Here is a 25,411-nt window from a genome sequence, read left to right as displayed (position 1 = left end):
AGGAATTTATTGCTTAGACAAATCCTTATTAAAAATACCCACTGTAATGCAAGGTGATTGAAAGTAAGGCCCTCTAGTTCCAATACAACAGAGCTCAATACATGTTAGCTCCTCTTTTGAGAGGTATTGTGCAAGTGGGCAGCGTGCTGGTAGAGCTAGGGTGGTCGCAGTGTCAACACAGTGCTTGAAGCTGGCTCCTAACAAGTGCCACACTCGCTACAGCACGGGCATGACTTTAATACATGACTTAATTCTTCAGCATGTTGCCTAATTGAGCGTGCCAAAAAAAAAAACAACGCAGAGCAAAATGAGCATCTCACGTATTCCCTGTTTGCATCCAGTGCTGAGTTACAGTTTAGGAACCATTAGCGTTGTTCCCTACAGCAACAAAAATTTAACTCACTTTGCACTGCAACACAGGTGGGACATCCTGGGGTGAGAGTCTGAAAACCAATATTTACACATCCCCAAATGCAGCCTCTAGAAGTATAATTAAAAAAAATAGTGGAAGTAACAAGCAAGGGCTACCTGCCACAACGAGCTATTTTTCAAGCACGGATTTTAGCACCAAAGCCTGTTCAATACTCGGACTCATACTCACTACAGAGGTGGAAAAGCTCTGTGCCATCTTAGTAATTTGTCATCAGTGATTGCAGCCCTCCAGGCAACATGACTTTCTCTTTTTTTTAAAACCAACTTTTGCAATTGCCATTTAAAAATGGAAGACCTGGCTGAGCAGCTTTACGAAGCGCTGGCATTTTGCCCCAGCGACTGGCTACTGACCACCACCCATGATTTTCTCCTTTGTGATCTGCTGGTGAGCTTTGTAACACTGATGGTAGAAAAGAATCCAATTTTGATTATAAGGACTAACGCTGGCAGTTTTGGAGAGTAGTGGAGTAACCCACTACGTTTGCATCCTGTGTTAGCACACAGACAGATGAATGCATGTGGTGCCACTAACATGGATCATTCTGCTTTCTTACGTTGAAGTGAGTTTTGCTGTCTTTTTGATGAAAAGGTGGTATATATAGCTGGTGTTGCAGAGAAGTCCAAAGTAACTTTTATTAAGAAACCAGGAAGGCACAACTGTGGTCACTTTCAGTGGGTGACCTGAATCAGCAGGAAGTTTAATTCTGCCTTTGGCTACTGTGAACAGAATCCAAGTTTGCAGAGATTTTTTGTAACGACGAGCAGTTTCTCCACTGCTAGATTCAGCAACAGTTTGCCTTCTCTTCCATAGCAAGACTGAACAGACTCAGCATACACTTAAGACAATCACATCTTTAAGCAGATGGAAGTCAAGCAGGGCTTTCTGTTCCTGCTTAGTGCTTATTAAAGTATTCAGTTAACGCATCTATGAGCTCCTGCTTCTTCCCCCCACTCCTCAGCCCATAAAGCCTGCACACGTCCTTCAGAGCAGGTACAGTGAGCTTGCCCAGAGTGCCAGCCTGCACATAACTCCTCAGTGAATCTTCTGAGATTTCTATCTTGGGCCTCTTGTCAGCTTGATCATCACAGGCTAAGAAAGACAAATTTTATACCACCAAGATTAAAAACAGTTTTAAAATAGAAAGACATCAGCATTTCTTGTACACACCACAGTTAGCGGCCATTAGCATGACACTTTAATGGCTATCTACACACTTTACATTTTTTTCTAAAGGCGTCACTCACTACGTAAATGATACAGATATGATACGTCACTCACTACGTAAATGAAATGATTTCATTGATAGGATCTCAAACTCAAGAGCAAAACTTTGTGTTCACAGAGGGAATTCAGCTGACACTCCTTTACGCAGTTTCACAGGTTCCCAAACTACATATGTACTTGGGCATTAATTAGACATGTAGTCCTAAAGATGCCCATCTTGGACTTGCAAAAATGTCCCGTGAATAAAAGTCTGTTTCCTCACCCAAAACACAGACTTAAAGTATTAATAATTTTAATTCTCTGTTGTAAAACCTGAAGTTATAAAAGATATTTGTATATATTACAATAATTTACCTATATTCCTTCTTATAACACTCTGGGTTTTCACTATGCAGTTTCTCATGCCAGCAGCTGTCTAGCTGGATCCCAAAATATCCTGTGCTCCCTAAGAACCACTGAAAACACAGAAGCCTCAACAAAAAAAAAAAAGAAAAAAGAACACAGACACCATGTTGTGTGTCTGCACTGTCATTACTTGCCTTGTTTTCTCTTTGCAGCCTTCCCATCAGGGTTGTAGTCAGGAGGATAAACCAGCTGCTTGAACTCCTCCACCAGGTTGCCCAGCCTGCGGCTCATCTCTTCAGACTTTGGCACTAGAAAGGAGAAAGATTTGCCCTCTTAAAAACAGAGCAAATACGGGAGTCTAAACAAGCACATCCCAAGACAGAATCTTGATTCTGTAAAAACTAGCATGCAAGCATCTTGCAAGCATGCAAAGAGCTATGTTGTGATAATCACAAATGGGAAATTCACAGTTAATTCACAGATAATAACAAGGATTTGTATTATACATGTGCAGTAGTGTCACACACATCCCTGAACAATAAATATAGACACAGAACAAAACTTACAGGGTAGAAGTGATACAGACCTTTACTTAGGTCTAACCTTGGACAATTACAGCAGCTTACTACCTAAGGTTCCAAGCAGTTTGTTGCAGAATAGGTTGTTTCTCATATTTGCACAGTACTTAGCACAGGGACCTAGGCATCACTTCAGAAGAAACAAATAGGTGCTCTAACACTACTCGTAGAGTACAACAAAAATTAAAACAACAAAACAAACAAACAAAAAACCCCTTCCCCTTCAAAAGTAGGTTTCTACCCCTTGAGATATTCTTAGATATAAATCGTCACAGCCGCAAGGTGGCACCACTGCCTCCTAGCAGAACAATTCTGTAAGAAATGCTGCCAATTTATCAGACCAAAATATTAATTAGATTCTTGAAGACAGGACAAATTATTGAAGAAGAATTCTTGAAGACACATCCAGAATTCCACATCTTGGAACAGCACATGACTAAAACATTCTTCTAGAAGACATTTGGTTTTGTAGCACCAGATCTCTGACTTCAAACAGACAACGTCAAGAGCCCTTTATCCTACTGCCCATCACATGCACCAGTAATTCTCACTTGTCAGATCCTTAGCTTCTTCTGGTTCCATCATATCCAACGCCAAAGCCTCCAGATTCCTGAAGTGCTGCTGCAAAACCGGGTTCTCAAAGCTGTCGGTCCTGTCAAGAATCCCCCAAAATTTCAGTTCATGCTGCTGAGAAGCCAGGTAAGACATGCAAGATCTTCAACCAACCTATTTCAAAGTAAAACCTCCCTCCTTCCCACACTTCAATCCATCTCACTGGTAGAACTGCTTTTCCTCTTTTCAATTTATGTGCCTGAATGACCATCCCTGTCACGTATCCACAATGTTTGAAGCTGTGTGAGATGAACAGACAGAGGCATCCTGCATTAATACCACCTGTGCTATTTTCTACCCACATAACAAAAAATGTCCCCTAAGAGCACTTTATTAAATTTGTCCTAGCTATGATGAAAAAGGCCTATTCTCTGACATACTCTCATCCAAATTTAATTTGTGATAGATTGGCACAACCACAATAAAATGTGGTACCTCTGTAACAAGTTAGAGAACCACAACAATACTATAAAGAATTCCAAAACATGCTACATACAGCACGTGATGCCTGGGCGTTTCAGAACAATTAAGAACAAAGTTTGTACAAGGCTATTGCAAAGGGAAGTAGATTGTTTATGCAAATCATCATCTCTTGAAAGTTTCCTCATTAAATGCATTTTATCCACGTGTCTGCAATGATGTGGGGCAAGAGACGCTTTTTTTGATGAACACAAGAAAACAGTTTATATTTGGAATTCAAGGTGCTCCCCAACCCCGAGGTACGTTGAGACCTTCTAAGTAAAAACTTGCATGTAATTTATATATGCAAGACACTGCATTATGAAATGGAGCTAGCAAGGCTTGCCAAGTTATCTAGACCTATAGTTGACGAATCCCTATAATACGTAAACAACAGCAACATTTGCACAGTGATGCTTGGCCATACCGTGGAACAAAATCCAGATCAAATCTAGAGAGCAGTTCAAAGTCTTGTCCAACTACTGTAACAACAACCTTTAAGGTGCCTGGCTTAACCACTGAGTTTGGACTACTAAGCTGTTGAATGTTTTACAGTCAATGTGTTTGTAACTATGTCTTTCTAAAACATTTACTGTAGACCTGTTAAAGAATGCCAGAGAGCGCTGGAACAGGCTGCCCAGAGAGGCTGTGGAGTCTCCTTCTCTGGAGATACTCAAAACCTGCCTGGATGCCACAACATGCTCTAGGTGATACTGCTCGGCAGGGGGGTTGGACTAGCTGATCTTCAGAGGTCCCTTCCAACCTCGGCCACTCTGTGATTAAATTAGTAGGTATGAGGAAACATCCCAATTATATCTATTTAGTCAACACACGCAGCAAAATCTCATCTTGCGGATACTGCAGCTGAAAAATGTGTACAACACAGCAAGCAGTAGTGTTGTGCATCCTTCCCAATGTGCACCACCCACACTATTTATCTCCATGTACCTGTATTTGAACCGGAGTTTTTGAATGATTTCCTTCATTTTGTTCACCTGTTCTTGACTGGCTGGCACCTTTTCTGTATAATCAACATTCCGTTTATCATCTGCATACGGTAGGAAAATGACGTGGAAACCTACACAGAAAACAGACAGCGAGAGAACAACTACTGAGAACCACATCCTCAAAACCATGATTTAAAGACCAAGATGTTTAATAGGTAGGTCTGATGACTCCCCAGACTTGCCAGATGTTTTGTTTTAAGTAGCAGCAATCAGTAATACCTCCTCATACCTAAAACATGACATTCAATCCCAATCCCAATGGAAAAACCTAACACCACTACTGGCTTTTTGAAAAAGAATCCTACTAAACGCACAGCTAAAAGCTGGAAACTTGTGACCTGTTTTTTTAAGTGGAACAGCACAATAACTTGTCCATCTTCCCCGTCTTTCACTAAATATGAGCTTGAAAAAGGCTTGCTGGAAAATTTGGTTAATGCTTAGATGTTATTTCTGAAATGCTTTACACTGTACACAAGCAATGTTATTCCCCTACTTTACATTCTCCCAGTAGAGGGTTTTCCAGTTAAAGAAGAGAGAAAATGCAAAAGAGCAAGAGTCTGCCTGTGGTCCCTGATCTCCACTCAGCTGATAAAGTGCAAGTATCAGTAAGTGAAACTTTTTAACACTGTACAACATAACCAAGGGTACAATAAAATTCAGGGAAATCCATGTCCATCTAGTCAACAAACAGACAAAAGGGCTTTTATCTTTTAGCTCAGTTACTTGAATCTGCTAAAAAGAGGTAGGAGGCAGGGAAAATACTGTAGCCATGTTATAACCAAGCAAGTGAAGATGCAACTGAGGCTTTAAGAACAGATGCAACATCAGATGCTTACAACGACAAAACTGAAGAAAAATCATGTTGGAAAGCACTCTGCCCAGCTGTAAGACAGCACCAAGAATATTTCCACACAGCACAGGAAGCTATTATCCATCCCATAGAGTAGAGAAAGAAAGCATCTCTTCCCATACCTGGAGGAGCTATCTGCACTTTCTGTTCATCCACCTCTTCCTCCTGCGGAACCAGGGCCACAAAGCGAGGGGGAGTGTTCCGGCGGATGGTGTATCTGCACAGCGCCATCACCTCTCTCTCCAAGCACTTTATCAGTAAGGCATTAAATAGAGTTGTACTCCCTGTAAAGCAAAGACTGTATAGGTCAGATTGACAGGTTTGCTCCTTTGTTCAGGAGTGTAATCCTAGGTATTACCGATTCAATATCTGTGACTTCTTTGAATGCTTGCAGTATTTCCAGGGGTAAAAGCAACTTTTGGAAGGAGGAAACCTCTAAAATGACATTCATACTGTCCCTCGTGACCAGAGCTGCCAGAGTTCTGGGCAAAGAACTGAAAACATTAACACCTGAGAAATGAAGTAAGGTTGAAATCTAGAAAGAGATGTCTATGAAGCCTAACTCTGGTCAGGTGGGACATACAAATAGCAGCACATCACAGGACTTTTTGCAGAAGTAACAAATTAAGAATTCAGACTGCAATATTCCCCCTTGAGGCCTAACCACGTATGTGTGCTTCGTATTTCACCAGATAGAGTGGTTACAAATAACCTGACAGACAAGTAACGTGTTTCATTCGGGCAACTGCTAAGCTGAAGAAGCTAGTGTTAAGGTTCTTCTTCAGTCAGACAATGCAAGGTTGTAACTCAGCCCTCCTTACCCACTGGTAGATGGAGGAGCTGGACCTTTTCCTTTACAAATGCATCTTGGGATGGATTAACTCTGTATTTCTAGATGAATTAACTTAAAAAGATAGATAAAAAAGGAGAAAACACGATCTTAAGCATCCTCTCCTTCGCTCTTCCCAAGCCAATAAAGTGTTAATTCAAACACACCTCCCAAGGATTGTGTTCACACACCTAGCTGACTTGAAAACTGCAGTGATCTTCACTGTTTTTGGTTTCTTTGTGTTTTTGTTTGTTTGTTTTAAATCACATTTGCCTTCTTGTCAGGTACCGGGATCCTTCACTTTCATGAATGATAAAACCAAATATTCTGGGGCTACATCTGCTTAGTTTGACTAGCTGCTTTTCCTGGACGAAACTTAGAGCCCAGTCAGCTCTTCTGCTACTGAAGAAAAAATTAACTGCAACTGAGAGGGGCAGTAGCAGTTATTTCTATATGTTTCAACATCAGCAAGTTTTTGAGTTAGACAAAGATTTTACATTCAGTGATCACCACCCAAACAGGCTACAAATCAGCTGATTACCCTAATGCAAGGTAATGAATCTTCTCTTGCCTTCCTTGCTTACCACTTATTAGGGACTCCTCAGGATAGATGAACTGGGCAGGTTTGATATGATGGTGCTGTTTTAGCATTGAAAGTGGTTTGAAGCCAATCAGAAACAAGCCTGGAGAATCGAATCGTTTTAGCTCTTCTGTTTCCTCTTTCTCCAGCACAATCTGGCGGTTTCCATACACCTAAATTAGAGGGAGTCAGAGAAAAACATGTAGTAATGATGACAGCAGAAGAAAACGTGGAGGAGAGAGGTGAAGAGGATGCAATTGCTGTCTTCCACTACTGAAAAGGGGGTTTTAGACAAGACAGAGCAAATTCTTCTCATTAGTGCACATTGAAATGGCAGGTCACAGTCTGCAACCATTGTCCCAAGGGAAATTTAGACTGGACATTAGCAAAATGCACTTTCCCAAGCCACTGGTTAAAACCTGGAACAGAAAGGCTGTCACAACTCATCCCTGCAGTTACTCGGAACAGGCCCCAAACAAGCCCAGAATAACCTGATGCAGTTTCCCGAGTCTTGCTCTGGGATTGCCCAGACACTTCCAGAGGTCCTCTCGGATCCCTGGCTCTAAACTTGCTTCAGCAGATGCCTGTCAGCCACTCCTGGCAGAACTGATGCTTTTGAAGCATCACTCATATGTCACAAAAGTGAAAATGTATTGCAGCACTCCTGCAGAAGGTAGACACGCAAAGGCTTGATGTTCAGCTTTCTGCTTATCTTCTGTATTTTATTTCAAGACACTCGTGTCCACTATAAATAAAACTAATAATTCATCTTAGAGAAAAACTTCTTGAGCTGTTGGTATGGAAGGAAACACGAAGTGCACTTGTGACAATACACCTCGCAACTGGCTATCCTGCTCTGAAGGAAGGCTGTGCAGAATGTGACAATCATTCAACCTACATCAGCCAAGCTATCAAGCAGGAAGACAAAGCAAAGAACAAATTAATAAATAGATAAACAAACTAAGTTAATATGCCTTTTTGCTTTGGAAAAGAGCTCCAAAACCCCTCTGTGATTCACACTCATATGTTTAATAAAGTGGTCAAAATAAGTTCCTAAAGAATCAAACGCTATCACCAGCAGTGACAGCACAAGGCCATACAAGGTCAGATTCTGCCAACCCAGCTCTGCCTTACAGAAGGAAATGACCTGTGCTCCTGAGCATGCTGCTACCAGCAGCTATGCTTTCCCTGAGAGTCATGCCAGAGAAACAACCCGCTCTCTCTCTGCATAACTTACAAAGTGACCGCACTATCCCCAGGGGCATACAGATGTAAATATTTCTGCATCTCATCTTGAAAGTGAAATACAAAACAAAAACAGCAAAAGGCTTAACATTTCCCCCCACCTCTCCGTCTGACAATCACAGTGGCAGGAAGAAGCAGACACGTAATACGTTACCTGAGCCCTTTTTGTATCACTAGGCAGAAGCAAGCTGCCTGTTTTTCCATTAAATACCCTCGTTTTTGTTTTAACTGGTTCGTTAGTTTCCCGATACAGCTTCACTGGATATGGCTTGTAAGCTTTTTGAATAAGATTGTAAACACCAACAGAAAGAGACAGATCTTTGTTCAAATATAGATTTAACCTGTGTAAAAAGGCAGATACAGACTTGAGACTTCTGAACCATCAATTTTTAAAACAAACAAACAAACAAAAAACAGTAATTTCCTAGATTATTTATTTTCTCCAACCTCCTCCCCCCCCAAAAAAATCACATGTGTAACTGGAAGCATATTATTACTTCCTCCAAAATTTCACTCACATAAAAACATTCTTGTAATGCTGTCACTTCTGGTCATAAAAATTATTTAAACACAGTTCATTTACCAAATTTCTTCCACCTTTTATCGCTCGGAAGGGCAGCTACCCTCAGGTAGAGCACGGGACAAGTTCATGGGTGGGCAGCTTCACTTGTGCTTAATGCAAAATGACCTCTGAATTCATGCAACCGTTCAAGCAGAAAGCAAAATTCCCCAAAAGAAATCCATCAAGACAAAAAATACCATGATTTAAAATAAAGTTAAGAGAAAAATTCAGAAGGAAAAGTTTAAAATTGAAGGTAATCTTGAAGTTCTGAGCGTAGGACAGTGAATTACTGTGAATGTTATTTGATCTCCTCTCAAAGATATCACTGGTACAGGATTCTTCTTCCTCGGGTGTTAGAAAATTTGAGGTACATTCCCAGAACAGAAAAATAAAGTTTGCAAGCGGGATCAATAAAAAGCAGCTGAAGTTGGATTTTTTTTAAATATGTTTTTAAAAAACATCAGGCTATAACGTTAATTCACTTACTGGGCACCCACATCATTCTGCTATGAATTCACTCAGTAAAATCAACTGTTATGAAGTAGGTGGTTCCAAAAATACTTTCCATCTGCTTTGTCAAGATCCCTTTAATCTCTCTGTATCTCTAAGTATCTCTAATCTTTCAGTAGGAGATCAGGAATATCAAGGCTGTGTGAAGCCATACCAAGAGCCTAGACGCACTGGCCACATATAACTATCTAATTACAGACCAAAATACCTTTCAGTCACATTGAGATTAATTTTTTCTAAGTTAACACTAGTAAGCAAAGCTTTGTTTCAATCTGATTGCACTATAACCTGAACATTTTAGACCACAAGCTGATGATTTTGGGGTAGATATTTTACTTGGGCACTTTTGCTCTTCACTCTTGTTATCCACCAAGGATAAATATCCTTGGAAGCCAAGGAAGAAACACCAATCTCATACTTAGGAATTAAGGCTGAGGAATCTAAGTACTGATGCCTTTACAGACCAATCATTCCAGAAGAGGTAGTTGAGACGCAGTCTGAAAATAAAATGCAGTTGCTTCCAGTGAATGGCATACCGTAACTACACACACACACCTGACTAAAGTCCTTTTCCTCGCCTCCTTTGCTCGTACTTTCTTCATGAGATGTTCCAATTTCCCTGATTCGTCAGGCTGGATCCCAAGGTCCTCATCCTCTGCTACATTTATAATGTCCCTATAGAACAAAGAGATATCGAACCCTCCTGGCTTCTTCAAGTGCAGCAAGTCCAGGATAATACCTAGAAAGAAAGTAAAAGACAGGAGGACGACAGAAACTGCTTTTTTCTTACACTGGCATGTTCCACAACACACTCAGATTTCTCTGTCATTGACAGAGAAAGATCCAAATTGCCACATCTGCACCAGATGTGAAAGAAAAACGCAAAAGACTTTCTTCATCTTCAGTCAAAGCAATGTCGCGTGCAGAAGGTTCCTTCCTTAATTAAGAATCGCATCAACATTGTGCGTGGAACAGCTCTGGTAAGCTCCTTTAAAACCTAATCTTCCTTCAGACATAGACGGAAGCAATCAGTTCACGAATTCCCCTTTCCCAGTTATAAGAGCTGATGGATTAGGGATGCCTCAGAGCTTCTAGACCTAGCATGTATGCTGAACTCAAAAAAACAAGGCTTATCTGAGCTGCATAGCTGAAGTAACGAAACATTTGCTCTCCAGTCTCTGAGCCCAATTTGCTGTTCTTCTGCTAATTCAGAATGCAATAATTAATCTTCCTTTTGTGTTGACTTAGTGCTATTTTTCCCTTCCTAGTGTTCCTTCCTGGAAAAAGGCAGAACAATGGTTTGTTTTCCATGGCCCTCTCTAATTCTGATTTACAGTATGAGGATAGATAGAGAGACCCTAGAAAGTAAGTGTTCGTTATCGGATACCATGGATTTTCTAATTCAGATTGAATATCAAATTTTCTAACTTAGAAAGCACCAGAAAGATTCCTTAGTTCTGATGATTTTACATTCTTTTTCCATCAGGAACCAGCAATGCATTTAACATCTGCTGCAAGGACACATCACATCACTTTTATCGTCTCAAATTCCAGGCCGACGTTAAAGGGGAGAATACTGACCTGTGTCTCTCAGATCACCAGCTCTGGTCCTCGCCAGCTTGGCTTTAGCACTGTCGTTGGCGTGAGGGTTATCCTCATTGGTGAAAAGCATGATCCTTTTGTGGCTCAGTCTGACTCGGACGTCGCTGAACAGATTAGAGCAGGCCCAGAGTGCTTCACCCAGGGAATAGTCAGCATTGTGGCCAAAGGTCTCGCGGAAAAGCGCCTGTCCTTCTTCTCCCCTGTATTGGTCCAGCTCTAGAACACGCTTTGCCCCTAAGGGAAGTAAGTGTTTACACGTATTAGAAATACTGAAACAAGTACCACAAACTCTTCCAAATAAGCGCTGACGGTTCCTTGCAGATGATATCTGAGTAACACCCCCTAACAGCTCTGTAGCTGTGCCCTTCCAGCACCTATCTGAGAAAACTCTTGGAGATGGCCTAACTTTTTCAATTTTGTAAGCTGGTTATCAGCTCAAAGAACCTGCTTGGGCCAAGAGGAGATGAAGTGCTTTGGCACCTTCTGTTGGGGGAAACATGCAGCGATCAAAGCATCACACACCCTCTGCATTGAAAGGACAAGTTCTCATCAGGGAATGCACCAATTGCACCCACTTCAGAGGAATGGCAGGCTTCTATGCCACCAGCAAACGGAGCGGAGACTGAAATACATCCTGTCTCCACTTTGGGAAGGTTGAGGATTCCTCCTGCTCCTTTGCCCCACATGCCTGACAGCATCAGTCTAGAGGTGAGATTCAGCCCACAGATCACCACATGGTGCAGAGTACCGCTCCAGTCAGGTACTGACCACCTTTTTAAAGACCTGTGGATTACTCCAGCCCAAGTATGACTCCTTTCTCCAGCCATCTAAAAGAAGTTCCTCTGTCTTCTCCCACAACTTCTCCTAAAAAGGGAGACAAGCTTCAATTTTTCACCTACTGCACTCTGCAGAGCTTCTTCCTTTGTCCTTCACTCAAATTCCATACCACTCTTGAAATGTCATCTAAAAATGTCCTTTTTTCCCCATTTTTATTTTCATCCTCAGCTTTCATTTAATTAATACCGTAAGTTTTCATAACAACTACATAACAATAACAGCGTGTCTTTTCCATGTGGCTCTCCAGTGGCAGCAAACGTATGGTTCTCTTCCTTTTTAACAACATCCACCTTTCACCCGCACTCCTTATCAGCATGATGAAGCTACTGCCTCTAATGAAGGCAAAAAGGGCAAGCAGGGAAGAAGGACTAAAAAGGATGAGCTAGAATTCTAAGGCACTTTCTTCTAAAGAAAGGAGAAGAACCTTGGGCAGTCTTGTCAGGTCCCACTTGTAATTAATTCTGAAGGTAGGACAAGGCACGGTTCTTACAGGAAAACCCATGCGTTATTAAAGCATGATAGCAAAAGCACTAACCTGCATCTCCTAGTTAAGAAAATGAAATAAAACCTCCCCGGAGATAAAGGCAGTTATTAGAAGCTAGTAGACAGAGCTCCCCTACAACACTCTCAGCCGTCAGATAATCTGTAGCCCCAAGCATGCATTCATTGCACTACTACTAGGTTTTCCAATTCAACAATTGGCACCCTTGTTAACAAGTGCATGCAAGGCAATCCTAACAAAACGTAAGAACTAAAATCAAGAACTGCAAGACTTACTATGAAAATTAGGGACGAAATACCCCAAACAGCTAACACATCGGACAACGTGTTCTAGCTGACCCTGGTTGAGCAGGCAGGTTGGACAAGATTACCTCCAGAGGTCCCTTCCAACCTCAGCCATTCTGTGATATTCTCCACCAGCTGTAACCTGTAGCTCCTTACAATGTCCACATATTATTCTGAAGTGTGGCCAGCACATGGTGGGCTTTCAAGAGTTCTTTTGAGATCCTCTTAGCTTTAACAGATGCAAGTGAATTACCACAGTAAAATTGAAAAAAGACACAGGAAGAAGATCTGAACAAACTATAACAGAAAAGGCTAATCTCTCATGAAGTTTCTAAGCTTTCACTAGATTTCTAAATCCACCCTCCCAAAATGCATCTCACTAACAAGAACCTTTTTGTCTACCTGATACCTCTGTTTTCAGAGAGGCCAGTTACTGACACTACCACACTTTATTTTTTATCTCTGCCCTCTCCATAAACCTTCCTATCTCTTTATTGCCTTTACCTGGATTGTCCAGATCCTGAAGAACATAGATGTGCTTGAAGTCGGCGGAGTTCTTGTTCGTTTGTGTGCCATAGAACACGACACTCAGCAGGTCCCTGTCGCTGCTAATAATTTTGCTGGTATACACGTTCCGGATGCACTGAAAAGAATGCACACAGGTCAGAACGTCAACATTCGTGGCAGCAATGGTGCAAAAGTTTTCTGTCTTTGGCAGCTGGCAGTTTCTACGCGTTGATTCTGGCAGACGGCAGAACCGCAACGAACGCTTTAAGCTACGTTTCGCCAGGAGAAAGAGTTCAAGATGTTGCTTTTCAAGACGTTTTTTGTAGTGCACAGCCTTATTTACTTATTTTTCATTAGCATTCTCTTTCTACCGGGGATATCAAGGAAATAAACCTTGTGTATGCCGCTCAGGGCCCGCCTCACCTGCATGGTCATGTCAAAGGGCGTCGCTGCCTCCTCGTCCTGGTAGGGCTGGAACATGGCCTGGGAGGCATCGACCAAGAAGATGAGGCTGTCCCGGCCCGAGAACCTGTACTCCCCTGTGGGAAGATGGGGGGGAAACCGTTTGCAGAAGGGCCCCCCGCCGGCCGGGGCCTCGATCTGCCCCCGGGGGGGCGGCGGGGAGCCTCACCGGCCGGCTCCGTGCCCTCCTCATGGCCGTCGCCTTCCTCCCGCTCCTCATCGTCGTCGCCCGGCCGCTCGGCGCGGTAGTAGGACACCCAGTCCGACATGGCCGGCGGGAGGGGACAACGGGGAGGCGGCGCCCCCGGCGCCTGCCACTCGCCGCGCCTCTGCCCAATGAGAAGAGGGAATACCCCTCAAGCCCCGCCCACCCTCCCGTGGCCCCGCCCCGGGGCGGAACGGCCGCGCCGCCTAACGGCGCAGTGCCGCCGCCGGTCCCTGCGTGCCGCACATGCGCACCGCGCAGCGCCCCGCCGCCGCCGCCGCCGCCGCCGCCTCCCGTGCCCCCGCCACCGGTTCGCGCCCGCCCCCCTCCAGCCCCGGCGCGGCGGGCGGCTGCCGGCACCGCGCGTCCCCATGGAGGAGCCGCCGGCGCTGCACCCGGTGCAGCTCTACGTGTACGACCTGTCCAAGGGCATGGCCCGCCGCCTCAGCCCGCTGATGCTCGGTAAGCTCGGCGCCGGCGGGGAGGGGAAGGGGGAGCGGAGGAGGGGCCGGGGGGCGAGGACCGGCTCCCGGTTCCGGGAGATCCGCGGCTGTCCGGCTGCGGCTGGCCTGGGGACGGGGGGAGCAGCACCGGGAGCCTTTAACAGCACCGGCTCCGGGGGGGCCGGGCACGGACCCGTACCGGAATGGGGCGGCCCTGGCCGCGCCGTGCTGCGGCTCCCTCGCCACCCGCCGTGAGTGCCGGGCTCCTGCAGCTTTCCGCCTATAAACACACACGCGGTGACTGCTCGCGGGCCGGCCGCTCTCCGTGCCACCCGAGGTGCTTCGGTGCCGCGTTTCTGGGAGCCCCGGTACCGGGAGGCGACGCTTCCCAGGCCCGGCGGGTCGCTGCCGGGGCCGCGGGACGCAGCTGGGCGGCGGTGGCACGGGGCCAGCGAGGCCTGCTTGGTCACAGTGACAAGGCAGCGGCAGGGCGCAAGGCTTTGCGTGGGTCCGGCCGGGGTACCCGCGGGACAAAGCCCCTGCAGTCCCTCCCTCCGGCTTTTCCCCCCTTCTTGCTGTGCGTCTTCACGCGGGTCTGTCGTACCTCCAGGCTGCTTTCAGAAACCGCCCGGAGAGCAAAGCGGTGGAGACAACGCTCGTCTTGCCGCCTGCACCCTGCTGCTTTATTTCTGTTCGGCTTCTAAAGCCGCTGCTCCTTCCCTGCGCGTTAACTTCCAGGCGCTCAGTAGCTGTTTTCCCCCTTCTTCCATCAGTTCACAAGCTGTGTGTTATCAGGGAAAACCCGACGCTGAAGAGGAAACGATTTGTTGGGTTACTTGGCGCTAAATGTTTGTCAAGTCTACTCACGGTATTCTGTGTCAGTTCTGTGACGTTGCCTATATTGAAATACCCGTGCTTTAACAAGAAACAAGTGTGATCTGGAGAAGAAAAGGCTCTGGGGAGACCTTACAGCAGCCTTCCTGTACCTAAAGGGGCCTACGGAAAGCTGGGGAGGGGCTCTGCCAGGGAGTGTAGGGATAGGGCAAGGGGAATGGCTTTAAACTAAAGGAGAATAGGTTTAGGTTAGGTGTAAGGAAGAAATTCTTCACTATAAGGGCAGTGAGGCCCTGGCACAGGCTGCCCAGAGCAGCTGTGGCTGCCCCATCCCTGGAGGTGCCCAAGGCCAGGCTGGATGGGGCTTTGGGCAGCCTGGGCTGGTGGGGGGTGTCCCTGCCCATGGCAGGGGGCTGGAACTGGGTGGGCTTTGAGGTCCCTCCCAGCCCAAACCAGCCCGTGGCTCTGTGATAGCTGATCCCTCTGCCAAACCGGGGTGAATCCCTCCTCGTGGGGCTGGCTGCTGTGAGAGCATCACCGCGTGGTGCCCTTAGCTGTGCTAATAGGATCCAGAGGTATTAGGTATTATGTCCGTGCAGCATTCAAGGATCAGTTTATCCTGCCTTGTTCAAGATCAGTTCTCTCCGTTGTGGCCGAATGATGAACCTGAACAGCAGAGCCACACAGCATTGTTCCTTGCAGGTTTTGGGGTGACTTAGTCATGCCCCTTGGGCACATCTTCACCAGTCTTGGCAAGTCTATTCATTTTTACCCAGACTGCTTCTGTTCTTGTTACTTTTTTATGAGATTCCTGTAACTTTTTGGTGAATATTTCTATTCTAAGGTGTAAGTGACCAACCACTGAAGTTCGGTTGGCTTTGATATCAGGTGTGGCATGTTTACACATGTAATGAGATCTCTGTTTGCAGAACAGAAAATGGAATCCACCTGATTCTGTGGGAGGTGGATAACAGGGAGGATAACAGCACTGCAAGCTCAATTGTTCAGGTTTTGAAGATGATATTGAGAGAAGTCTTTAAGGACGATTAAAATCCCATTGCATCGTGGGCTTAAAGAAAAATGCCTTGCAGCTCTTTAAGTTCTCCTGTCCTGTAACTGAGGTTATTGCCCACGTGACTCACAGGATGGGCAGGACCTTAGTTTACTGCAGCAGCTTTGGCTCGCTGCGGTCGAATTAAGGGTGGGTTGACTGGCAGCAGTGCGTTTAGCTGTAAGGCCCTCACAGCCCCGAAAGAGTTGGAGCAAAAGATAACTGTCAAAAGAAAGTACCTTCTGCTTTGTTCCTTTTTCCTAACCGCAGCACACTACCTCACCTCCTCGCTTTCCAAAAAGCGTTAAATTGCTCTGCTGTGAGATCCCATCAGCTCTGCTCCAAAACGCTTGCTAGGGATTTCATGAAAATCAAGTGCAATTCCCTCCCACAGTGTTCCCTGCTTGGTCTCTCCAGGCACCTCGAGGGGAAGGGAAATGAAGCACCCTCCGCCCTCTCTTAGTCTTTTCCTTCAGTTGAATACCCTGGATATCGTGTAGGAGAAAGTGTTTGACTAATTAGGATAACTTTCCATTTTAAAAAGCTGTTCCTGAGTTGAGGGATGAACAACAAGCTCTAAGTGGGATAAACATCCATCTCCTTATATGATTCCTTCAAGTCTCAGCTCTTCTGCCCTTCAGTCTAATAATTTGGATTAATATGCAAACTCTGTTTTTGCGTGATATTTAAAATGCACAGGAATAAATGACATCACAAGATTAACAAATTGACTCTGCCCATAAAATCGACGGGTGAGCATCTAATCTTCCTTTTGCTTGGCCTTCCAGATAAACCCAAGCATGGAAGTAATCTGATGTGATTGTTATTCTAAAATTATTCAGGTTTGTTTTCTTTCAAAACACCCTCATGCTCATGATGGCAGTCTCCTGCAGCAGCACAACAAACAAATCCATTCCATTCTCCCTGTTCCTGTAGCTAAGCTGAGGCTCCTGCCATTTTTTAACGCGTTTGAGTGTTGTTGTTTTTCTCATATTTCTATGGTATGTACTTGAGCAAGAAAGCTATTTGCAGCATGAATGGTATAAACAAAAATAACAGCCACCAACCACAAAAAAACGCATGTTTAATTGCCAGATGAAACTTGGCCTCATTCAACAATTTAAATCTCTGAGATGCTTAAGTGCACGGATCTATGCGTAATTGACATCCCTTCCCGAGCTCTGCTGAGTATCTTCAGGAAATACCCATATGAGCACCTCAGCAAGTGAAAGAAAGACTTAAGAGGCCCGATATTGATCGGGTTTCCAAAGCTTAAGGAGCTATCATCCTAAAATCTCACAGCTATGGCACGGTAACTTCCATGCCCGTGTTCTTCATCTGTGACAAACGAGTAATCTGCCTTACAGCAGCGTGTAATGGCAGCAGCTGAAATTAAACTGAATTACCCCACGTTTACTGCAGGCTGAGCTTGCCCACAGGTAACTACAGTGGGACAGCTGATACCTGGTAACTTGGCCATATGCACTACTTGCTGTTTGATTAAGTGCCTTCAGCTAAATTTGCAATACCCCTTCCTTCTCAACAGCCAGAAGTCCCTTGGAATATTTAAACTCCCTATGCATCGTACTGTTACCTTGTTTTACCTGGATCAACAGCAGATGCCCAACAATAGCATCCCATGTGGACACTCCTGTTCTAGGATTATTTGGGGCGGCTCCCTGCCAAGCTTGACCTTTTACTTGTGAAGCTGGGCAATGCTGCCAGCAGCAGGTTGGTTGGAAGCATCACTGCCAGGCCTGGATACAACTGGCTGTGGGGACAGAGCAGTGCAGACCCTTCCTTGGTCATAGGGTTAGGGCTGGCGTGCGTCGTACCTTCAGAGGCTGCGAGCAGGGGATTTTGTGCCTGCTGCTGGATATTGTCTGTGATACAAGACACAACTCATTTTTCAGGCTGTCCTAACTGCTTTACTTCTCCTTCTTAGGAGGGTGGCAGTGGAACTGCATCAGCATGCCAGCAGCTTTTGGTCTTGGATACCTCTGGGTGATGCAGCCGTGGTTAGTAAGAGCAGCTTTCTCAGCGGTGGGACTGCCCAGCTGCGCTGGCACTGGGGAGGCTTGCACTGCATTCCTAAGTGGTATCTCTAGCCAGGCACAGCCCACCAGTGGCAGAAAGGGATTTTGTTTTGTCTGCGACAGGCCGGGGAGCTACCATGGGTGCCTTGTTGTCATCAGCACTGCGGATCTGGCGCGTGTTTTCCACGGTGCCAGCCTGGTTGGTGTCTTAGAGGGGCTGAGCAGAAACAGCAGCTCCATTCAAAGCAGCGCCTGGCAGAAGCTGGCCTCAGACACACCTGCCTTGTGGAGCTGTGCTAGCCCAGAGCTGCTCTGCTGTTGTTGACTGTGGGCTTGGGGTGTGTTGAAGCCAGAGAGGAGCCCCTTTGGCTAGAGTACAGATTAATGTAAAGTTCATTTCCTGAATTGTTTGCTCTTTTTTGCCTTCAAGCAATCAGGGAGCCACAGTGGTGGAGAAGGATCTCTGGAGGTCCTGTTCAAGGTAGATCCGGTGAGAACAGGTTCCTTGGGGCCTTGTGCGGTTGAGTTCTGAGCATCTCCAGAACCGAGGCTCCCTTTTCTCTCTAGCCATTAGGTAACTGTAGACAGCAATAACAATTCATGGCCCTCTCTTTTTGAGGCTGAGCAGACCCAGTTTTCTCACCCGCTCCTTGATTGAGCGAGTTGTCCATCCCAGTACATCAACCCAGTATCTTTTGTATCGTGGGGTTCAAAACCGAGCATGAAAAGGTCTCAAGTGTTGAACAGAGGGGCAGAATCGCCTGCCTTAACCTGCTGCCTGCAGTCTTGCCGGAGCAGCCCCGTGTGCAGCCTTTGCTGCAGTGATATTTTAAGGTGGGTGTTGTAGCCAGATAAGCAGGCTCCCAGTAGCACCTGTGACATTGTCGGTGTCTGCAGTGACTTTCACCTGTGTGCAGAATCTAGGTGCAAACTGACAGCTCTGTAGAAGGCCTTACCTTACTGCTTGCTGGAGAAGTGCTTGTACATGTGAAAGTAAATACTCGGATGTTCTTTTTGCTTTTAGCATTCAAGGATGCAGGTACAATTCTAGCCTATGCTGCCTTTGAAACAGTTTCTTCTTGGAAAAAGGTGATTTATTGTGAATACAAATGTGCATTAATGTATTAAGATAAACAGAACACGAACTATGCAAAGCCAAGGTGGTAGGCCAGCTGCTGAAGGCAGTGCCCTGTACCCTACCTAGCTGCTGTTGCTGATGAGCTGTGCTGTCACGGGTTTCTGGCAGCTCCAGGATGCGGGGCAAAAGCTCTGATGGGCAAGGTGTGGGACGAGGGCCAGAGGATCCAGTTCAGTGGGGTGGGACATGCTCAAGAGGCAGCAGATCCTCCTGAGATGTTGCGACACGCTGCTCCACTTCTCTCATCGCTGCTGCTATCTTTTGGCCTCCATCCTGCTCCGTGCCCACATTTCTGTGCAACAGGATGACAGAATACGCTTGCTGCCTGGCTGTGGGCCACGGTAGTGACAGATCAGTCCACCTACAACGAGGCTGTGTATGCTCACTTTGTTGTGACAGTACAGGCGTCAGTCAGGCTTTTCCTTGCCTCCACTTGTGTGTGACCCTCATCTGAAGCAGGTACCCATTTCCGTGCCTATTTTGCATCAAACTTAAGTGAGAAAATTACAGTGGTGACAGTTCTTTCCTTACCTGGACACGTAGGCATCCCGTTCTTGGAAGTCCTGAAGGATTATCCTCATGGGAGGATTGGCAAGGCAGTGGCTCTTAAGATAGCCAAGAAAAGTTTTATTGTCACAAGCGTTTGAATAGAACTGGCTTTAATTATTATGTCTTTATTTTAAAAAGACCAAAGCTCTGAAGCTTCACTGAAAGGAGGAAAAAATGAAAGGAAGAGAAAAATATCTGGACGTGGTGGCCTAGAATTCAGGAATTGAGGTCTGCAGCAGGCTTTGGGAGGCCTGATGCCCATCTGATGCAAACAGATGGTGTCCAAACCACAGCAAAGGCTGTTGGCCCAAAGTTAGCCCAGCAGCACTTTCTTAACAAATTCTTACTGGCACAATGCCTCTCATGTTCAGCTAGCTTTTTTTTTATTATTTGTCATCAGTCTACGGTGTTCTTAGTCTAGTTCTAGGAAACCTGCAGGTGATCAAGTCACATTCTGGCATTTAAAAGCGAGGCTGTGACAACAAAAGTTCTCGGGAGAGGTGCTGCCTGGATGTAGAGGACAGTGGTGTGTGAACTGGCCTGCTGAGGACACTTGAAAAAAAAACGTGTCAGGGAACTGGAAAAGAATTTCAGAAGAGACTACCTCTAAGACACAACCATGCTATCAGTTTAGCTGTGCTCAGAGCGTATCGTTGCTGCTGCAGTGTTCTACGAAACAGAGTTTGATTTTATAACTTGTATAAGCTACAACACTAATTCCCCTCCACGCATGCACTTAGTTTTTAAGAGGTGGGGAGGCCGTAGGACAGCTGATCGTAGAGACCATCACCACAGATAATTGGTTCAAGTCAGATCAGTCACTGAAAAAGAAAACTCAGTGCTTTATGCTGGCGGACTGCTTGCGACTGTGAAATCAGTGCAAAACCCAACTATTCTGGTCCTGACTGAAGACTCTAACTGTAGGATAAGGTTTCCCTCCTTTGTCTGTAGGCAAAAGCCCAAGGAAAGTAAAGCACTGGCAGGGTAGGGTGGCACTGCCAGCTCTGCATGCAGGCGCTGGTGTGGACAGAGAAAAAGACATACCACTTTTGGGGAAAAAAAGACATACCACTTCTTTAGAAGTGACTCTGGGATGAAAGGTGGGTCTTTGGGGATGCTGTCATGGTGAAATAATAGGCAAGGTTCCTTTGTGATTGACAGAAGGTAGGCTGCAATCTGGAGAATACGTTGCTAATAACTATCTTCTTTTTTCTGCATACAGGGAAACAGCTGGAAGGCATCTGGTAAGTGACTAGATTTAACTTGCATAATGTGTGTTAACTCCTGTGGCGTAGGAAGTATTATCAACATGAGGTTATATATGCTGCAGATCTTAAAAACACTAGTGCTGAAGAGAGACCAAGGCACTTTCTGTTCCTGAATACAGATTGACAGTAAAATTACGTACAGTCAGGTGCTGGTTAAACCTCTAGAATCAAAGCTAGGATCTCATGAGAACAGTTTCTAGTCATTGTTGTGTTTAGTGCTCACTTGTACCCGTTTTCAAGGGTTCAGGATGTTGTCCTTGTCCCAGACGCTGTCTTCTAATTGCAGGACTAAATGTGAGAGTAAAAGAGTAGGTGGGAAGAAGGTATTCTAGAATCCAGCCTCCTGGTTTGTAAGAACCGTGGCTACATTCAGTTGCAAATAATTTCCCAGTTTGCTGTAGGTCAAGTTCAGAAAGCTTTTTTTGTTTTTGTTTTTTAAATAAATGCTACCTTCTGTGTATCTCTCAAGCCCTCTCTAGTCCTTGCCCAGCCTTATTCTCAGTGGGTTGCTATCAGTCAGACACTTCTGTCAGCAGAGTGAGACAGAGCTAGCTCTGCGGCTATCTCTGCAACTTCACCCTCAACCCTTGAGCGGAAGGAGGCTGCTGGAGATCTCATGCTGGTGTGGAAGTCCCTATCTTCCTGTGTTCATTCATGCTTAGGCGCCTAGCTGAGCCCTTCTTCCCCAACCTCCTACAGTGTTACAGTAGGGTTGATAATCATTTCCATTTGTTTTCCTGTCCCAGCAGATACTGTTCCTCCTCACAGAAATGCGTTGACTTTTCCCTTCAGTTACTGACTTTGCGATGACCTTGACCACATACTGGTGATTAACGTGCTAGGTTAAATGTTTCCTTTGTTTCACCTGTTTGTTATTCTCTGTGGCAGGCACACCTCCATAATAGTCCATAAGGATGAGTTCTTCTTTGACAGTGGGGGAATTTCCAGCTGCGCACCTGTAAGTTACCCTTAGTTTTCTGATGAGATGATTTTGTGATAGGTTACAGATCAGATTTGCTTGTGTCATTTAGAAAAGCAGCAAGTGAAGAGAGTTCTGAATTCACCAGGTGTGGCTGCTTGCCATGGTTGCCCTGGGCATCTGAGGAGAAGAACACGGACAGTAGATTCAAGCCCAGCTAAATACAGGTTGGGGGATTGCTTCCACTAATGATGCCCTGAATAGACAGATGCTGCAGATGCACTCCCAGAGTGACACTGTCAGATTTTGTGTGGATAGTCTTTGCATGCAGACTTGGCAACTCAAGGAACTCTTTTTAAGACTAAAGAAACAAAAACTCCATGATGCTTTGACAGACCTTTCTGCCATTGGAGAAGTGAAACTGAGGGGCTGTTCTTCTAAAGCAGAATTTTTCTATATTTTAGAGCTTTCAGTACATAACCTCTCATTCTCTGGGTGGAGAATGGGGAAGGCCAGTAGGGCTCCTTGCTTGATAAACTAAAAGTTCCTCCTTCTGTGCCTAGAGAAACCATAGCTCGATTCAGCGATAATTCAACAGATAATTCAGTCTGTTAATTTTAACATTGTCTTCTGGGTGTTAATCGTTCCAGGGAGGAACGCTGCTTGGCCCCCCAGACTTGGTTGTTGACCTGGGGAACACTGAAGTCACAGAAGAAATTTTTCTGGAATATCTGTCGTCTTTGGGGGAATCTATGTTCCGGTAAGTAGGAGCTTTTGCTATAAAATCTGCGTGCCAAAAAAAAAAAAGGCTTTTAGGGAAAGAGGGAGAAAGGTCTTATGAAACCCATCCCATTCACAACACTTTGTCTGCCTAGTGTATTAGTACTCTCCAGACACGAGACTGGAACTGATACGTACAGCTAGGCAACCCCCTCGTGTGCCAGCCCTGAGCTAGGCTGGGAGGACATTCTACCAGGAAGTCTTTCGCGTTTGTTTTGTTGTTGTATTTTTGTGTTTTTTTGTTGTTGTTTTCAAAATGGAATAACGCCTAAAATGCTTTTAAGAAGATCACCAGGGAAAACGAAGGCACTGTATGAAATATTTCAGTAAATAGTGCTTTGCCCCATGAGTCATGGGTGAAGCGTTGTAGTAAAGCTGCCAACTTTCAGATAAGTAAAAGCAAGGTCTTGGTTGTTAAAGAGTCTTGTCAGCTTCTCAAGAGGATAGGAAATGGTAGCATTTAGTGTTCTGGCTACATTTCAATGTCAATAATTCCTGTGACTTTTTTTTCCTTATTCCTTCTGTGGTTTTACTCGAAGAAACCTGACCTCACTTACCCTTCAAAAACATTGTATAGAGTCAGTGATGCAGAGAGATGTCGTTTTCCACCCTGATTCAATTGAATTTGAAGGTGAATTGGTGTCTGTGTTTTATGTACTTGACTTAGCAGCCTTTGTTGGAAGGGGAGAAAAGTGCTGATGTAAGGAGATGTTCCTCATTAGTGGTCTAAGTTTTTCTTGTTAGATTTATTGCTGAGTCTCTCCTTTCGTGTTTCAATTCCTTTCCTGTGGCACAGAAGTGAGTCTTACAACATCTTTGAACATAACTGCAACACCTTCAGTAATGAAGTGGCACAGTTCCTGACAGGAAGAAAAATCCCTTCCTACATCACCGACCTTCCATCTGAAGTTCTTGCCACGTGAGTATGCATTCTGCTTCTCTCTGTAGCGTATTGCTTCATGCTAACGCTTAAATATCTGACAGAGGCAGCAGTACCAGTTTCTGCTGGCTTTGTGAGAACCAGCATGAGATTAGGGAAAGGATGCTGTTTGCTTTCTTTAACGCTTACAACACCGTACGACAGATGCTAACTGGCACTGGCATTACTGAGAAGGTGTGAAAGAAAGTTGTTCTTCTGTCTTTATCTTAAGTTAGCTACTTTGTGAGGGCCTCTCTTTTGTGACCAGACACGTAAAGGGACTTTCTGGAAGTGATGCAAGTGTGTATTTTGTTTGGTAGCTTTTTGGTTTTGTCTTTTTTTGTCTTGAGAAACCAGTATATCTCAAAGGTCACGTCTAATACTCTAAGCACCAGTGGAGATGTCAGTTTTGCTTGTGAAGAGGCAAGGGAGATGTAATTTTAAAGTTATTGGTGCAGCTTTAAAGCTAGAACTGAATGGAAAAAATATGAAAGAGAGGAAATTAAGGTAGGTCAGCTCGACCTCTTCTGTTGTACTCTGAACTACTGAGGATCCCAGCAGGGTGATTTAACTCCATTGTTTAGGTCTTACTTCTTGTGGCAGTGGCATACCACATCATTTGAGAGACACATCTGCTGCTGTGGGCTCTTATTTCCTCAGATCTCTCAGTCAGTCTGTAACAGAGTGAGTCACACCAAAAGACAAACTTGGTGCTACAGGATTGCAACAGACATTATTCTCTGTGTGTTGAATCACTGTCTTACAAGGGGACTAGGGGCTATTCTTCTAGTCTTTAACACTGATGTGGTGCTTAATGAAGAACTGCAGTTGCATAACAGGGATTTCATTCGCATGCTTAAGTAGAATGAATTACTGAAAGCCAGTTTCAGACACGCTAATACCACATTAGCAGCATGGGTGTGTTAGGACTCGGAATCACCTTTATATATAAAATCAGATTTAAGATCCTTAGCTATTGAACAGTAAATTCTGTATGATAAGTTAAATCTAGTTTGCTTGTAGTGAAAAGTGAAAGTCTGTTCATCAACTTTACTTCTGTTTATGGTGATTTGATTCCAGTCTAGGAAGTAAGCCCATTTCAGTAGTAAATGGGAAAAATTGTTCAAGCAAGATATTTGATATGTTTATTTCTTTGCCTTCTCAGACCTTTTGGACAAGCTTTAAGGCCCCTCCTGGACACCATCCAGATCCAGACACCTGGAGGAAATGCCTTCAGCAGACATAATGGACAGAGCTAACAGGAGTGACCCATTGTGCCCAGCCTCACCAAGCCTCTTCCTTTTTAAACGTGAATCTACCAGATTTCTATTTTATAATTTCCCATCAGAATTAACTCTATGGAAATTACAGGACCAGTTTTAAAATTTCCTAGGGAGAGGGTTATCAGGGTGCATGTAAGACAATGCTACCAAAAAGATTGCCATAATTTCTAATAGTGTTGTACTAATTTATAAAGGCTGTCTTGTCTGAGTTAGGCTGACACTTTCTAAGTAACTCCCATGCTGGTAAGTGGGAATTCATTCCATGAATATTCAAGCACCCGTTACGCGTTTTGATGTAAAGGGCATGTCCTAGCCATCCCTTGCAGGCTCAGATCTCTTTCTCTTGTCACTGCCTGTATTCTGGGGGTATTTGCTGAAGTCTGTAGCAAGAAGACAAAGGAAGTATTTGAAGCCCAGGAAGTGAAGGTGTCCCTGTACTAGTCTAACGCGTATTTCGTTAACGCTGTGTTATTTGCTCAGGGGACAAGCTCAACTCATCTGATTAGACTATTTGCAATGGCACAGCTGAGTGGGAAGGGTGGCCTAGCTGAGCTAGTC

The 25,411-nt window shown here is 44.9% G+C and overlaps 2 protein-coding genes across 2 annotated transcripts in view; one reads left to right on the top strand and one right to left on the bottom strand.

Moving 5' to 3' along the window:
- Positions 1–25,085, top strand: part of LOC118156927 (desumoylating isopeptidase 1) — a 28,478-nt gene extending 3,393 nt beyond the window's left edge. Inside the window, exons 2-7 of the mRNA XM_035311159.1 lie at positions 14,001–14,095; positions 20,907–20,928; positions 21,841–21,910; positions 22,522–22,631; positions 23,448–23,570; positions 24,736–25,085. Of these exons, the coding sequence (XP_035167050.1) occupies positions 14,005–14,095; positions 20,907–20,928; positions 21,841–21,910; positions 22,522–22,631; positions 23,448–23,570; positions 24,736–24,829 (510 nt within the window). The 5' untranslated portion in view covers positions 14,001–14,004 and the 3' untranslated portion in view covers positions 24,830–25,085. The remainder of the gene's footprint in view (positions 1–14,000; positions 14,096–20,906; positions 20,929–21,840; positions 21,911–22,521; positions 22,632–23,447; positions 23,571–24,735) is intronic.
- Positions 309–13,710, bottom strand: LOC118156926 (X-ray repair cross-complementing protein 5). Its single transcript, XM_035311158.1, has 12 exons — positions 13,598–13,710; positions 13,390–13,505; positions 12,964–13,102; positions 10,816–11,070; positions 9,790–9,973; positions 8,317–8,503; positions 6,922–7,090; positions 5,631–5,792; positions 4,600–4,729; positions 3,132–3,232; positions 2,197–2,310; positions 309–1,522 (listed from the first exon to the last, which is right to left on the bottom strand). The coding sequence occupies exons 1-12, from the start codon at positions 13,695–13,697 to the stop codon at positions 1,326–1,328; spliced, it is 1,854 nt and encodes a 617-aa protein (XP_035167049.1). The 5' UTR covers positions 13,698–13,710; the 3' UTR covers positions 309–1,325.
- Positions 25,086–25,411: the final 326 nt, after the last annotated feature.

Source organism: Oxyura jamaicensis (genome assembly GCF_011077185.1).
Source record: "Oxyura jamaicensis isolate SHBP4307 breed ruddy duck chromosome 1 unlocalized genomic scaffold, BPBGC_Ojam_1.0 oxy1_random_OJ106551, whole genome shotgun sequence".
Classification (NCBI taxonomy): Eukaryota; Metazoa; Chordata; class Aves; order Anseriformes; family Anatidae; genus Oxyura; species Oxyura jamaicensis.
This window is presented reverse-complemented; position numbering and strand designations above follow the sequence as displayed.

What these genes read in the sequence shown, in the direction of transcription:
- LOC118156926 (XM_035311158.1), bottom strand. Translation starts at nt 13,697, where the DNA reads ATGTCGGACTGGGTGTCCTACTACCGCGCCGAGCGGCCGGGCGACGAC. An exon ending in AGGAAAAGGACTTTAGTCAG is followed by an intron (nt 8,504 to 9,789) that starts GTGTGTGTGTGT and finishes CTTTTTACACAG; the next exon opens with GTTAAATCTATATTTGAACA. An exon ending in GGCTGCAAAGAGAAAACAAG is followed by an intron (nt 1,523 to 2,196) that starts GCAAGTAATGAC and finishes TGTCTTTCTTAG; the next exon opens with CCTGTGATGATCAAGCTGAC.